Source organism: Perognathus longimembris, chromosome 15 (genome assembly GCF_023159225.1).
Source record: "Perognathus longimembris pacificus isolate PPM17 chromosome 15, ASM2315922v1, whole genome shotgun sequence".
NCBI lineage: Eukaryota > Metazoa > Chordata > Mammalia > Rodentia > Heteromyidae > Perognathus > Perognathus longimembris.
This window is the reverse complement of record NC_063175.1, coordinates 7,254,232-7,270,127: the sequence shown is the minus strand read 5'-3', so window position 1 is coordinate 7,270,127 and position 15,896 is coordinate 7,254,232. Positions and strand designations below refer to the sequence as shown.

The 15,896-nt window shown below is 44.5% G+C and overlaps 1 protein-coding gene across 7 annotated transcripts in view; it reads right to left on the bottom strand.

Moving 5' to 3' along the window:
• The window catches only part of Ptprm (protein tyrosine phosphatase receptor type M), a 767,348-nt gene extending 752,541 nt beyond the window's left edge, over nucleotides 1-14,807 (bottom strand). For 4 of the 7 annotated variants that reach the window (XM_048363174.1, XM_048363176.1, XM_048363177.1 and 1 more), the window contains exon 1: nucleotides 14,302-14,806. In XM_048363174.1, the coding sequence (XP_048219131.1) occupies nucleotides 14,302-14,374 (73 nt within the window). In that variant the 5' untranslated portion in view covers nucleotides 14,375-14,806. Of the gene's footprint in view, nucleotides 1-14,301 lie in introns of all 7 variants that reach the window. The other 3 variants (XM_048363182.1, XM_048363178.1, XM_048363180.1) reach the window with 3 other exon arrangements.
• Between the last annotated feature and the right edge of the window lie 1,089 nt (nucleotides 14,808-15,896).

Genomic DNA, 15,896 nt, shown 5'->3' with positions numbered 1-15,896 from the left:
AGTTTGGGGTAGTTTGTTACACAGCAATTGCTAACTAAAATACCTATATCCCAAATATGTTTATGCTTTTGTACCTATGTAAAATTTTGCTTAACCAAAAGATTTTGAGTATTTAAATGATAAGTTTGCACTAGTCTATGACCAACAGCTCTACACTCACTCCTTGTCATTCACCTTTAGCAAGCTACAAAAGTATTCTATGGTATCATTAAAAAGTGAGAGAAAGGGCTGGGGATATAGCCTAGTGGCAAGAGTGCCTGCCTCGGATACACGAGGCCCTAGGTTCGATTCCCCAGCACCACATATACAGAAAACGGCCAGAAGCGGCGCTGTGGCTCAAGTGGCAGAGTGCTAGCCTTGAGCGGGAAGAAGCCAGGGACAGTGCTCAGGCCCTGAGTCCAAGGCCCAGGACTGGCCAAAAAAAAAAAAAAAAAAGTGAGAGAAAGCAGTGCCTGGTTGTACACGCCTATAATCCCAGAACTCAGGAGGCTGAAGGAAGAGAACATGGAGTTCAAGGTCAGCATGGGCTATAACACAGTGAATTTCAGGGTTACCTTCTGAGATTTTGACTTTTAAAAATCAAAAAAAAAGAAAAAATGAATATGCAGCCACGAAAATTCCATCTGGAATATTCACTCAAATCCTAAGATTCGAAACTCATTTTCTGTCACCACCCAGTTCCAAAACAACTTAGTACATTTATAATAATTATAATATGAAATAAAATACAGCAAAGCTTATTAAGATGAGATAAGACAAGTGAATTAAAAGAAAACTAAGAATCCAACCAAAACAGGGGCTAGGAACTGTCATCTATAAGCAAATGTCAGCACAGGACGTTGGGATACCTCTGCCCAGACAATCCATTCTCTCCCATGGGTAGCAGTCTACTTTCTCTGGGTGCTCAATAACAGAACTGATTTGTACCAAAAAGTGAAATCTCTTATTGCCACTGGGCATGGAGTTGGTGGGATTTAGCCTGTGACTCCTTAGACACATCACAGAAAGAGGAAAGACTCTTGAAGACAATGACATAAATCCGATGGCAGTGCTGAGCCCACAGGACCAGCTCTGCCCACCCATTACCTTCTCTCTGACAAGCACCAGCAACTTCCCTTGATGCCAAAGTATGATGCTTAATTCCAAATGTTCTAACATTTTCATTGACTTTTCTAATAGCCCAACAAGGTTATAGTATTCAGTGTCCCCAAGAAGAAACTTACTACCAAGGACAAACAAACCTTATCCTGGAAGTAAGACCCAGAGAGAAACTTCCCAAAAGATCATCATCTAAACTTAATTACAGGCATGGACTACCATGCCTATCTTGTCATACAGGTTTAGGAGTTTTCTTTTTCATTTAAATTTTTAAATTTTTTTATTGTAAGGGTGATTACAGAGGGATTATAGTTAATAAGATAATGAATACATTTCTTGTCAAACATTGTTACCTTATCCCCTCATCTTCTCCCACTTTCCCTCCCCTCCAACTTCCCTTACTCCCAAGTTGTAAAGTTCATTTTCAACAGTGTCTTGTAAATATCACTGTTGTATTGGTTCACCCTTTGTCCCTTGTCTCACCATTTTGTTATTCCCCTTCCCTTCCCCAAATCAAATAAACATATATACAAGTCACAGGGTACCAAAATCAAATACAGTGACAACATGGATAAACCAAAGGGGGGGGGGAGGAAAGCAATTCACATTAAAAACAACAACAACAACAAAAAAAAAAAAACCCTCTTGTTTCCATGTCTTAAAAGTTCATTTTGATTGGCATCATTTTATATGGTCGTATGTACATGGCTACTGAGCTATTGTTATGCTCTATTAGGACTATCCTAGACACATACTAATTACTACAAATGAGGGAAACTGTGGAGTCTATGTTTCTTTGGATAGGGCGTATTTCACTTAATAAGTTTTTCTCCATGTCTTTCCATTTCCTTAGGAATGAGGCAATATCATTCTCTCTGATGGAAGCATAGAATTCCATTATGTATATATACGACATTTTCTTGATCCATTCATTTACTGAGGGGCATCTGAGTTGGTTCCATATTGCAGCTATGGTAAACAATGCTGCTATGAACATGGTTGTGCTGGTAGCTTTAGTGTGGCTTTGTGAACATTTGGGTAAATGTTCAGGAGTGGGATTGCTGGGCCATAGGGAAGCTCTATCTTTAGTCTTTTGAGAAACCTCCATGCAGCTTTTCCAGAGTGGTTGAACCAGTTTACATTCCCACCAGCAGTATTGTAGCCTTTCCTTTTGGCCACAGCCCTGCCAGCATGTTATCATTTTCTTGATAATGGCCATTCTTACTGGGGCAAGGTGGAATCTCAATGTAGCTTTCATTTGCATTTCTTTTATAGCCAGAGATGTTGAACATTCCTTCATGTGTCTCTTGGCTATTGTTACTTCCTCTCCAGAGAAGTCTTTTCTTAATTTACTTTAGCCCATTTACTAATGGGGTGGTTGTTTCTTTGAGAATGTTTTGGGGGGTTAATTTTTTAGCTCTAGGTATAATTTTTTATATGAGGCCCTTGTCTGTTATAATCACACAGGTTTCAAATCACAGAATCCATCACTCAATGTCATTCTAATACACTTTGAAATTCTATTTCTTAGTGCACTCTTAACATAAGTGAATGAAAGCAAAGCCCAAGTCAGGAAAAAGGTAACTGTATACCTTCAGCACTCATCTTAGATGGCCCACCTCTGTCAGGAATGGAACAACCTGACTTCACAAAGCCTTTATGGATCCTCTCCATGAAGCTTTTATTAGCTACAGAGCAGCAGTAACTTGGAGGATATCATCCTCACAGCATGGTACCTAGCACATCACTAGTGCTCAAAATATACTCATCAATTATTACTGTCAATTCTAAGCCCCTGAAATAAAAGGTGACTATATTGTCAAGTTTTATGTAGAAAATCGCATCTCTCAGCAGGCAGCAGCTGTAGGCCTGAGGGGAGCCTGGTGAATGGTTAACTATACTGTCTAGCACAAGAGGCAAGTGCCCACTTCTTTAGCATGGATCCTAGCCACGTCAGCCTATAGTAAATGTGTAAAGCATGGAAAGTCCACATACCCCTGTAGCACCTATTTTCTCTAACTAGGGCCCTTATCTCTACCAGGTCTCCTCTGAGATGGACCCAGTGTTCTAGACATTTCTTTCATCCTCACAAAATCAAAAATGACCTATCTCAGTACCCAGGTAACATTCTCTTCCACCATCCTTCCCAACAAATTCAAGTGAACTAAGATGTAAGTACCTGACAGTCCTCGTATGTTCTAAGTGACTGGAAAGACCTTCTAGGTCCTGGAATCAAACATTTCATTTTACAAATGAGAAATGTGAATGCAATAATGTCAATGTATCAAGGTGACAGCCTGTTAGGGTTATAATATGAAAGATAACTTAGTGAGCCAGATCTCCTAGAAAATACATTTTGACAAGTGTCTTTCTTCCTTGACCAAAATGATGAGGAAGTAGAAATTTCAAGTGCTTTCACAGAAGGGAATGTTCATTTTTGAGACCTGTCAGACTTCAAGGAACTCAAATGCCAAGCTTTAGCCTACGCTTATGGGGCTCCTAAGGCAAATTATACTACAATACCCATGTTTCAATAAACATGAAATAAGGGTGTACATGTTAGAAAATAATCTTCCATGAATGAGCCACCACAAAATGCAGCTCATATATGCCAATTTAGAGAGCTAAAAAGAATCACTGGTGTTCTGATCACCAACTATCCTGACTCTTTTACTACATCTTCAAGTTCCAGACTGAGCCCATTTACTAGAGGTCACCACACTGAGGGATGGTGTTAGCAGCTAAGTTTCTATAAATGCCTTCAAAATTCAGTACAAAATGTATCTGCTTAATATTGTGTGTGTGTGTGTGTGTATGTGTGTGTGTGTGTGTGTGTGTGTGTGTGTGTGATTTCTTTTCAGAAGAGTTTCAACTCAGGACCTTCCTTGTTCTTTCCAAGTACTCTACCACTTGACTCTTTACCACCAGCCCTTTTAATTTTAGTTATTTTTCCATTAGGATATCATGTTTTTACTTGGGTCAGCATGCACTGCACTCCTATTTACATCTCCCACAAAAAAAGGATGATGTGTGTACAACATCACACACAGCTTTTCACTGGTTGAGATGGACAGTCTTATGGAAATTTTTGGCTGGGTTGGCTTCAAACCATGATCCTCTCAATCTCAACCTTTCAAGTAGCTTGGGCTACAGTTATAAGCCACTGCAATCAGCAGGTGTTTATACGTGTTATGTCCATACATGTCCTTCTATGTGCATAGAAATTTTATATATACACATATAGATATTGAAACACACAGGCTACTTACAGTTCACAATGTAAAGACTTATAAAGTTTCCTCAAATGTGTTCTTAACACCAATCAGAGAAGATGTGGTTAATTCTGCACAAGGGCAGTGTCTCTGAATCATTCTATTCTCCCACCAGAAGCTCTTGAACGTGAATGAGTAGCAAATCATTTGAAGTATGCTGTAACAATCTCTGTGGCGCTGCTCCAGAGATCCTGACTCACTCTGTGAGGGTTAGGAATCCACACTCCTTCCCCCCCTCTGGCAGTATACTGGGGAAGGAACTCAGGGCCTTGTACTTAATGCAACACCCGACCATTGGAGCCATATCTTCATACCATTTTGCTTTTGGTCTATCATTCAGATAGAATCTCACATTAACTTTGTCTGGGCTGACCTCTGACCACGATCTTCCTACCTATACTTTCCAAGTAGTTGACTTGTTCTTGAGATGTCTCACTAACTTTTTGCCTTGTGCTGGTCTTGAACCATGATCCTCCTACAGCACCTCCCACAAAGCTAGGATACTGATTTGGACCAATAGATCTACACTCTTAATGTGTCACAGGTGACCACCTGCTGTCTGCAGCACTCAGTAGTGCTGGCTTTTCACCCTGACAGCTCCAAGTTGTTCATTCTGCTCATCTCAGGTCTTTATTTTCTTTTAGAACACAGTATCAGTCATCCATTTCTAACACAGATGCATACAGCCACACATTAACACTTATACAACCTTCAAGCACCACGGCCACCAAAGCCTTAGACCCAGAGAAAGATTACCAATGTCCAACCCTTTTGTTTTTCTGATTATCAGAAAAAGTTCACATGGTTATACCTAAAAGGTAAATGGAGACAGGTGGATCCCCTTTTATCCATAACACACACAGACCCATTCTTTCCCATAAGGCTCATGACTCAAAGGCCAGGTGGACCCCTTCTTATCTTGATTACTAAACACACACAGCTCCATACTCTCAAGAGACCCTTAATATCACACCGTTGGTTCTCAGATTTATGTCTTCCATAATCCTGGAATGCAGAAAACAAGATGGAATCATGGCAAAATAAAATAACATGTCCAAGACTACAGGCTGATTCAGGTAGAAACAGAACTCAAACCCAGGAACAGATCATCACCCCAAGAGCTTCGCCCACCAGTGTGTCTATACTCCAGGAATCCTCAATGACTGATGTCACCCCCTTTGCTCCCAGTCTTTGCCTGGGAAGCCCCACCCCTAACTCACCAAAGGTCAGGAACAGATATTCCCCATCTGAATTCACAGCCCCCTGCACAGAGCTACAAGGAAATAGAAGGCTCTTTAAAAATCCACACATGTGATACAAATAGCAATTGACATAAAGACTGGGGAGGTCTCTGAGTTTCACCTGCCTCCTACCTCTTGTTATCCAAAGTGAGTCACAGAAAACAAAATTCGTCTTCCTCAAGGTAGATGACACAAACTAAAGCCTTGTTCTTCCAAAGCCAGCCCTAAACCCCTAGAAAGGGCACTGACTCCCTTCTCTGTCCTCTTCCCAGAGAAGTCCTGTCTTCTCCCTGGAACAAGGAATGCTACCTGGAGAAGACAGGATGAATCTGGGAGGACAGGTCTTGTAGACTTTCTGCTCTCTGTCTAGAAAACTTTTACACAGCTGTCCATTCCTCCTAGAACTTCAACAGAAAAACAGGAAATTTTCTCAAGGTTTTTCATGAGCACAGGCTCTGGAGTCATCTCAAACGTAAATAGATGTGGCACACTTTTCTCTCATTAACCTGTCTTTGGTTATGAGAATGTGGCCTGTGACCCTTCAGGTGGATGGTGGGCAAGAAACAATAGCACATCTTGCTGCCCCTAAGATAAGCCCAGACCCTAAAAGCAATGGCTACATAGCCCTGACTCTACAGAAAATCATCATCAGGAATAGAGCTTTCAAAAGCCAAGGAACAAGAAAACATCTTATAAAATGATTACTTTTATGAATTTTTATCACTTAGAAGGATAACAATACTGAACTAGGAACAGAAAGAACATGCACATACTAACAAAGTTGAGACCAGTGAAATCATGCACACTCTTGAGTTCAGTGATAGTATAATTAATTTCATTGTATATATGAAGTAAAAGGTTATAGAGATAGCATATATTATTCTTTTATTAGTGATATCATGGTTCTCTAATATGGTAGGGACCAAATCAAATCCTCCTAGAGTAGAATCATAAACCTGCCACATGATAAATTTTACTTGTTAGTGATCAGTCTGTCAAAATTCTACTTGGTGTCAATAACTGATTTATAAATTTCATTATATGTGATAAAAAATTATAGGCTTACTTTTAACTAGGTCACTAACAAAAGGTAACATATTTTCCTTTAAATTCATCAAATTAATTGCTACACATACGTAAACTACCAAGTACTATATCTAGACCTGGTTCTGTTTAAGGTTATTCTAAAGCTTAAAAAGTCAATCTGGGATATTTGATCTTTTTTTTTTTTGCCAAAGTAGTATTAAATCATACATACTCATTCACTTAATAAATGTTTACTAAATGGCTACTATATGCCAAACAGCATTCAAGAATTTGACTTTATAAGCAATCAGAATTAGTAATTTTAAAATAATTAAAAGGAATCTTAATTTCTTTATTATAAGTAGATAGAATACAATGAGTCTATTTCAAGTATGCCAAGTTACTCATACTCAGAAGGGAGATCAAAGAGGATCCTTTAAAAAAAAAAAAAACCACACATTTCCAAAGAGTGTGGTCACTTCCTTCCCACCCTTCTGGAAGCCCACCTGTGAACTGATTTAATTCCACAGAGGGACGCCGAGGAAGCCAGGATGCCTCAGACTTCCACAGGAAGCCAGACTAAGAAGTATCTTTTCCATTGTGATCAATTTGCTTTCTGCATATTGAATAGAAAGATTAAAATGAACATTCACCCATCTGAAAATAAACCAGTACTCTATAAGCCTTTATGCTTTGCAACCCATAAAAAGTAAATGGTTTGCTTCCACTTAGGCTGCTGCATGTTCAAATAAATCATTGTTAAACCATGGCTGCTCCTGTGAGAGAGATTCTAAGACCAGCAGCTCTGACAAGTCTCTAGCTCCATTACTATCATTCATTTGCTCCTCTGGATCCCATAATCTATTCTTTCAACATGAGAGGCCATTCCCCTCCCCTGAGTCATATCTTGGTAAGCTTTCTTCTCTGGCTCCTCCACCTGTCTTTGCTTCCTTCCAGTCTAGGACCCAAGACTTATGTGCCTCCTAGAAAGTTACTGACTCATTAGTTTCTGAGTGTTAAGTAGGACAAACCACTAAGATTGCCATACAAATTTTAGTGTCTCCTATACTTAAACCTCAGTGCCTCATGAGTAATCCCAGCAGATGGAAGCAAAGAATATGCAGCATCCAATGATGCTCCACACCAGTGGTCCCCTGCTTTTGCTAGTGTAAAAGTACCTAAAGGCTAAGAGGAATTCCCTCCTGGCCGGCTAGTAAATACTATTCTCAGTTCCACCTACACAGACAGAGAAGCAACAACATAGCAGATGACAAAAAAGAAAGTTGTCTTTGGGTCAATGTTGAATTACCACAAACTAGGCTACAAATAGGATTAATAGAATTATAATTTCCACTGAAGAATGTAATCTTACAATTAAGATTTAGAGATGAGGTAGGCATCTATGGCTCACACCTGCAGTATGAAGCCAGTCTGGGGTCTGCAAGAATCTCTTCAATCAACCAACAAAATGCTAGACTTGAGGCTTGGGTGACTCAAGTGGTAGAGTACCAAGAAGGAGTGTGCAAGTGAGCAAGCAAGCAAGCAAGCAAAAAAAGCTGATCAAGAGCTAGAAGCCCTAAAGCCAAGCCATATGACCAGCACATAAAAATGAAAACAGAGCTACTAAAGATCCTCTGTTTGGCCATAAATATATTGCTTCTAGGACTCTTTTCCTGGTTCAGGCAGGTGGGGTTAGGGCAGCAGCTACACCTAGTGATCAGCTGCATGTCAGATTGTTGCAAGAGAGCTCGAGGCAAGCCTCTCCTGGCACACATTCTGAAATGTTTCTAAGAAAGGCAGGCTGGATGTGTTCAAGTAAATCTGATAAATATTGTAACCACTCTCATTTCCTTAAGTATTAAATGACAGAGATGCAGCAATTGTCTTTTGTGGCCGGCAAAAATCTAGTCTCTAATTTAGAAAACACAGTTAGTACTTTAGACACAAAGTGGAAGCCCTTTACTTTCTATTTTGGAAGTTCAATGATATTTCCAAAGACAAAGTCTCAGATTTCTGCATTAAAACTCCAACCCTTTTATAAACTGGTTTCAGTTCCTTCCAAAAGAAAGACTCCTGTTTCTATACATTTGAGTAGATTTTTAAATTCTAAATCAATGGACAGCTTTGTTAACTATAGCCAAGACAACTTAATCTTTTCCCACTACCAGCTCATTCAGGGCCCTATAAACAGCAAGAAATAGTTGCTTGGAGCAAAGGCATTATTTTAATAAGCACAGTGGGTTACACCCTTATTACAATAAGCCAACTAATATCTTCTAGGCCAAGTATCCCAGGGAAAGTTCTAATGGCTGAATGTTACAGCAAAACGTAAGCAAGTTTTATGTAAAATTTTAGGAAACTATTTTTCCTAATTTAGCTTTACAACTGACTGGACCCAATCAGTGCCTACTACAGATAAGACTGTGGCTGGGGTGTAGCACAAGCAGTAGTGTGGCTGCCTAGCAAGTAGGAGGCCGTCAGTTCAAATCCCACCAAAAAAAAGAAAGAAAGAAAAGACTATTTGAAACATTACACTGGTGAATACACATAACAATCTGGCACAATCACAACACAGTGTCCGGAATTTTGGCAGTGCAAATCAAGAGGGTAAGAAGAGATATATGAACATTATATTTTTATCTGTAGTTCTCATTCAGCTCTTCCCAAGGGAGTCTAACAACACACTTTTACAACAGCTTCTTACATTTCTAGGTGTACTGGAATCTCCTGGAGACCTGTGTCCAACAAAATGCCGGTCCTAGACCACAGCCTTTAACATCTTCTGTGTGGTGCTGAGGCTAGAGGCCCAAGGACCACACTAGGAACTTTTCTCTTGGAAGGACTTATCTCAAAGGGTGGCAGCAGGCTTGCCAACGCGCTCAATAGGATCCTGACAGAGGTGACTGGATAGGCCCCAGAAAACAGCATCCAGAAGGGTTCCAGATGAACCTTACCCACAGAAATAGCCGAGCCCTCCCAGAGGCACGAAAGCTGCCTACATGCAGGCTACCCTCCCTTCATGGCCCTTCTTCACATTTCCCAGGATCCCCCACTGAATAGCAAAGAGGGCCTAAAAGCAGCCCAATCCCTTACCAGCAAGGATCACCAGGCTGAATGAAACATACAACCTATTCTACTCATCTCCCTTTCTGCTTGTGTTTCCTCTCACTCACTTCTAGCCCCTTAATTATGCCCTGGCCTTGCAAGTTGCCCCACCAAAGGGAAGAGAGTGTATTACAGATTGGAAAGTTTGATGACTAAAATCCTTCCTCCTCCCACCCAACAGGCCCTACTTATTTTTCCTTTTCAAAGCTACAGTATAAACTCAGAGTTTCTGATGACTAACCTAAAAACCACTACAGTATTTTAGGAACCCAAGAAGTTGAACTGCCTTACTGTGAAATGCTGGCTTATCGTAGTTTATAGCTTTTAAAAATGTTTCACTCATGAGTTGGAAAGATGCTCATACTTAAACCTTCCTAGCTGAATGGTTAAGAATTAACAGGGTTGGTGTCACATTGGTGACATGAAACTATATAGAACATGGTAAAAAACTTAGTTTTAAAGAGAGAGATCTCCGAATGAAAGTTAAATGGCAAGTATACACCACCTTTACATTTAGAAAAATTGAAAACTATGCTGAAGAGTATTTTAGATAACACATCCTTCTGGGAAACTTCGTGAATTACAAAACAAAAACTGAAAGAATACTTAATCTACAATGGTTCCTCAACAAGGCTATGTGTTCCCAAATCAACCTAACAAGGCCAAGCACCTCTCACATGCAATGAAAAATTTAAAAGGCATTGACATTTATACAACTGTCTCAGAAATAAAGTCTACAATCCAGCTTTTCCCAAGAGTAAAGACCATGCTTCCTTCATATAGGCTGATGTTATATGGAGATGTAAGTCAAGTGACTTGCTTGTTAGTGAAAGCTTATTTAGAATTACTCTAGTTATGTACACTTACTTCTTTACTCCATGCCAGAAACTTCCTCTCTGGAAACTCGTACAATAACCCTTAGGAAACATGGTTAAAACCTGTAATTTTCTAGATCAGAACAATTTATTATGCTCAAGCAATTCTTCCCTGCAAACACATAATACTAAGAATGGTACAGTAATTTCCTAGCATATTCCGTTCAGGCTCACTGATTGAAACTTGGAGTGTTTTCTTCCTATCAATTATCTAGTGAAAGCACCACAGAAATGTAAAATGTCCTGACTATAGCTATCTGAAGAAAAAATAAATCAGACTGCTAAACAAATCCATCACCACCCATTGTAAATAGACTTTCGCAAGTTTGCATTTTGAAATAATTTTAGGCTTACAGAGGAGTTGCAAAACAGCACAAAGACTTCAAGTACCCCCTTTACATAGCTTCCCCGGTGCTAGCAATGATCTTATATAACCAGAGCAGAATTCCCAAAAATAAGAAGTGAACACGAACATGGGCACAATGCTTTTAATTCAGCTGCAGACTGTCTTCAAATTCTGGCAGTTTTCCCACTAATGTCCTTGAAAGATTATTCTGAAAAAGAAGTTTCTGTTGAGTTCAGATTCACAAGCTATGGTCAGGTTTAATCCATTCAAAATACTTAAGTTAGAAAGAATTAAATAGGCCAACTCTGTATTTGTTTCTGCAAACTATAGCTTAACAGAACATAACACATCAATCCCACAGAGACACAAAACTAAGCACTTCATTGTACAATGCTTATTACAATTTGGCTTTTAAAAAATGAGGTCAAAGAGAAATAACTTGTCAACTCTGACTTCTCACCACAAAGCGAGTTTAAGCAAAACTGAAACAATTCAACTTTCTTCCTCATGTCTTATAGTGCAATATTGTTAACTATTGCTCAAACAGAAAGTTCACTTCTGTTATTTTGTCTATCAAATCAATACATATGATGGGGATAGAAATAATTTTCAAACAAAATATTTAGTTAATGAAGTGCTCACAGGCCAAAAGATAAGTCTTAAAGACTCTTTTAATGAGTTTAGCAGTCTTTCTGGTTTCTGACAGCTAAAGGAGGGGTAGTTCACCTCCAGAAATGACTAATTAGCGATTTTAATTCCAAACCCATTCCAAAGGACACAGAAGAGAAGCAACAAAGTTGTCTTCAGCGTAAATCTTACATAAAAAACCTCCACTGATTACAAAAGGTCCATAGTTTAGTCCATTTGGTAGTCTAAAGAAGAAAAAAAGCCATGGAAAACACAAGCCAAGCCTAAGGTGGTGTTCTGTGTCTGCATGGTGCTAGGGATGTGCCTCAGAGTTTTGGGAACCCTAGACAAGAGGTTTCAACAATCACTGCTCCCTCTCACTTTCATAGAAGACAAACCACATATAATCTGAAAGTAAATGATCTATACTAGTGAATGCCTAGTGAATAGTGAATGCCTGTTGGGCCTATGGCCTCTATTGTTAAGTGTTTTGTGGGGAACAAAGAAGGAAAGAAAATCACTTAGCCCTCAAAGAGCTTCCAATCCAGCTTCTCTAAAATTTATTTACATGTCAGGTATAAACTAGCCAATTGTTGCAATTTCTCAAGAAATCATAAAAAGAATCATATCATTGTCACCTAAAGCATCAAAATGAATTTTCCCAGTTTGAAAAAAAAAAACACACAAAAAAACTGCCTTTTGCAAGGCACATGTAGTTCCTAAAAGGCAAAGTGGGTGGGTGGACGAATCAACCGAGTCCTATCTGATCCCTGCACACATGAGATCTGCCACATTCAAATTTAAATTTTTCAACTTTTTTAAGCCATCACTTGAACACAACCCTCTTTTCCCCTTTTACTCACTAACCTAACAGATCACTCTGGCTTTCCAAATTAAAAAAAAAAAAGAGTTGTTCCTATTAAAGGTACATATAACTCAAAAACAGATCTTTCTTCCGAAAGAAAAATTGGGGTGAAATTCAGTAAAATGCCTATTCCAGTGTGGCTGGTTATATCAACCTAACAAAGGTGTAAGTTAGTGGTACTGCTAAGGCTGAAATACTTTTTAGTGGTGCAGTCAAGGCTTAACTAGTCATATACATATTTGTTCCCACCCCCTTACACTCAATTTAAAAATCTATCCCCGAGCTTTAACTTCAAACAAGACCCAGGCAGAGATGTTTGCGATTTTTAATAAAGAGAAAACTTCACCCAGGCTCAAAATTGACTTCTAGTACTAATGAGTTACAAGGCTCCCAAACTGGTAAGTGCTACTCCATTATTCACTAATAAAAGGGCCAAAATTGGCATCGAATTTATATCAGACAACTGTGCATTATGTTAACTCTTCTGCAGTAAGTGCAATTATCAGACATTAAGGAAATATTAAACTTGAAGAGAGGTGATTTCTCCACACAACTGGAGGCTTTGAATTTCTTTCAAAGCACAGAGCAATCAGCTCTCGCCCATCCCTGCTGTGTCCAACTGTGGTGAAAGTTCCAGGAGCTCAGCAGCACACAGGTACCACTCTCAGAGCCTCTGCTCTGCACACCCCCACCCCCAAGCCAGGGGCCCAGACGCCAAGAAAGCAAAAACTGATGTGAACAAGCCCAGAGAACCAAACGCATTCCTGTGCAATTAATTTTCACCAGAAAGACCTTCGTCAAATAAAAGCAAACAATCGCAAGGCCGCAGCTTGCTCCGAATAACCACGCAACACTATTTTGTGTACCAAGTTTAAGAGTAAACAGCGAGCTTCTGTATTTTTTGGTGTTGTTGTTGTTGTTAAGAAATTCATTTCCATCACTCCTTGATGAAACTAATTAACAGGAAAAGGCAAATGTGCAAATGTTGCCAGGGTCTGGCATCCTCCCACGCGTGTCACCGACACGCGCACACACACGCACCAGAGCTTCTGAAGGAAAGCCCTGGGACACCACCAGGCCACGTTCGGTCCAGGCCGGGCCGCACCCCCAGCGCCCACCAACTCGGGTTCACGACCCCGTCTCCTCCAGGTGCGCCTGGGCACTGGCCACACAGGCCCGGCTCCTGGGCTCGCTGCCCCCTCGCAGCCCATCCTCTTCGCCGCGCCCCGCATCTTTCCTCGGGTCGGGGTAAGCAAGCTGCCACCGGCCCCGGCGTCCTAGGAGACGGAGGGTGGGCATGGGCGCCCGCCGGAGGGACGGAGGGGAGGCGTGGGGAGGGGGGACCCGGCGGCGGAGACCTCCCGCCGGGACCCACCCGGAACGCCGGTCCCGAGGATCCGCTCGGCCGCCGGCCGCGCGGAGGACGGCAGGGAAGGCTGCAGGACTCCGGGAGCCCGCCGAGGCCGCCGGAGCCGCCTCCAGGTCCCGCCATGGCCCCGGCGGAGCCCCCGCAGCCCCCGGGCGGCCGCGGCTCCGGGTCGAAGGGGATCGCGCAGCGCCCACGCCCGGCGGCGGCAGCTGGGAACTTCAGGCAAAGTTTTCTGCTGTTGCTTCGGAAGCCGGGAAGGCGGCCAGGAGCGACCGCGCCACCCGAAGCCCGAGCTCAGGCCGCAGAGGGACCGGGGCTGCGCCGAGGGCGTCCCGGCTCGACGACTCGCGCTCGGGTGCGTGAGCCGCGCCGGCCGCCCGGGGTGCCCGGGGCCGGCCTCCCTTTAACTCGCTACCGGGAGTCCGCCTCGGACTCTCCCGCCCGGGGCCCAGCCGGCGTCCCGCGCTGCCCACTTACCTGAAAACGTCTCCCCCGCCACAGTAAGGAAAAGTCCGGCCAAAGTCGCCCAGCAAGTCCCGAGTCTCGTCATGGTGCGCCGCGCGCGCCGGGCGGCCGAGGGGCACGCGAGTCTGAGCTCCGGGCAGCCACGCGCCGAGCCAGACCCCCCAAAGTGCCAATAGTTGCCCAAGTCCGAACTGGGGCGGCCTCCGGGGTCCTCCCGCTCGGCCCCGGGCTCCTCTCGGTGCCTGGCGCCGCAGCAAGAGGGAGCGGAGGGCGCGCCCGCCGAGCTCAAATCCGTCCTGGGTTCCGGCGGCGACACCCGCCGCCGCTCGCGTCCTCCGCTCGGGACCGAGCCGCCGGCGCACGGCCGTGGCCGTGACTGTGGTGGCTGCGCGCCTCCCGTCCGCCTGCAGCCTCAGCCCAGCCAGCCCCCGGGCGGCGGCGCGCCGAAGGCAGAGCCCGCGCACACTGCGCGCGGGGCTCCTGCTCCCCGACTGACTGGCGGTGCCCCGCAGGCCGGCTGAAGGGAGCCCACGTCACGGCCGCCCGCCCGGCGCCGCCGCGGCCCGCTAGAGGGCGTGAGCGCTGCGCCCCGCGGCCCGTGCCCGGCGCTCGGCCTCCGCGGCGCTGCGGGAGCCTGGCGGGGGCGAGGCGTGACCCACGCGGGGAGGCACGGCCCCGGGGTCGCCACGCTCAGCCCCTCCGCGCCGGGGCAGCGTCTCCGAGCCGGCGGCCGGCGGGGGAGGGCGGCCGTGCGAGCGGCCGCGTTGCCGCCAGAAGTTTGTCCCGGGTCACGAGCTGCGAGGAGTTTGCGAGCGCCGTGGGGCGGGGCGGGGAGGGGCGGGAGCCGCGGCCTGGAGCCCCGTCCCGTCCCGGCGCCAGACACGGCCGGCTGCGCCCGGGGTCCGCGCGCCGGCGTTCCCCGGCGGCGGCTGCAAAGCAAGGCGTTCGCGGGGATCGCTGCCGGTCTGCGACCGCGGAGGCTCCGAGGGGCTGCGGCTGCGGCCCCGCGCCCGGCCCGCGCCGCCCCGACCCTGCGGCCGGGAAGCGGGGCGCGCTCGGCGGCGGCATGCTGCCTCCGCGTTCCGAGTGGGCCGCGAGCGAGCCGCGGCGCCGCGTGGAAGCCGTCGCCACGCGCGCCTCGGGCTTTGGACCGAGCGGTGACTTTCCAATCGGGTGCAAATTGCTGGGCAAGGAGGGGAGGAAGAAAGGTGGAGCGTGGATGGAAATGTCCTGAAGTCTTTCACTTTGCCGTTTGAGGTCTGAGAGGATTGTTTTATAAAGTGAATAAAGACGCCTCTAGGGCTGCCGTCCAAAGTAAAAACTTAGGTTTAAATTGTCATTTTTCAAAAAGTAATCCTCGTTGGGGATCAACACGTGGAGCCAGCAGCAGCCGGCTGGGCTGCATGCGGTTGGGGGCATGGGAAGGAGTGAAATGTTTTGGCCTGGGGAGGCCTGGGCACCTATGAGGATGATTTCAAAACCCCAGAAAGCCCCTGTTGACCCAGTCACCAGTGACCCCAGAACCAATAACAAGAATATCTTTCAGGAGTCACCCGTCCAGGGCACCTTGGGGAACTGCAGGGCTTTTGCTTGGGTATGACAACCAG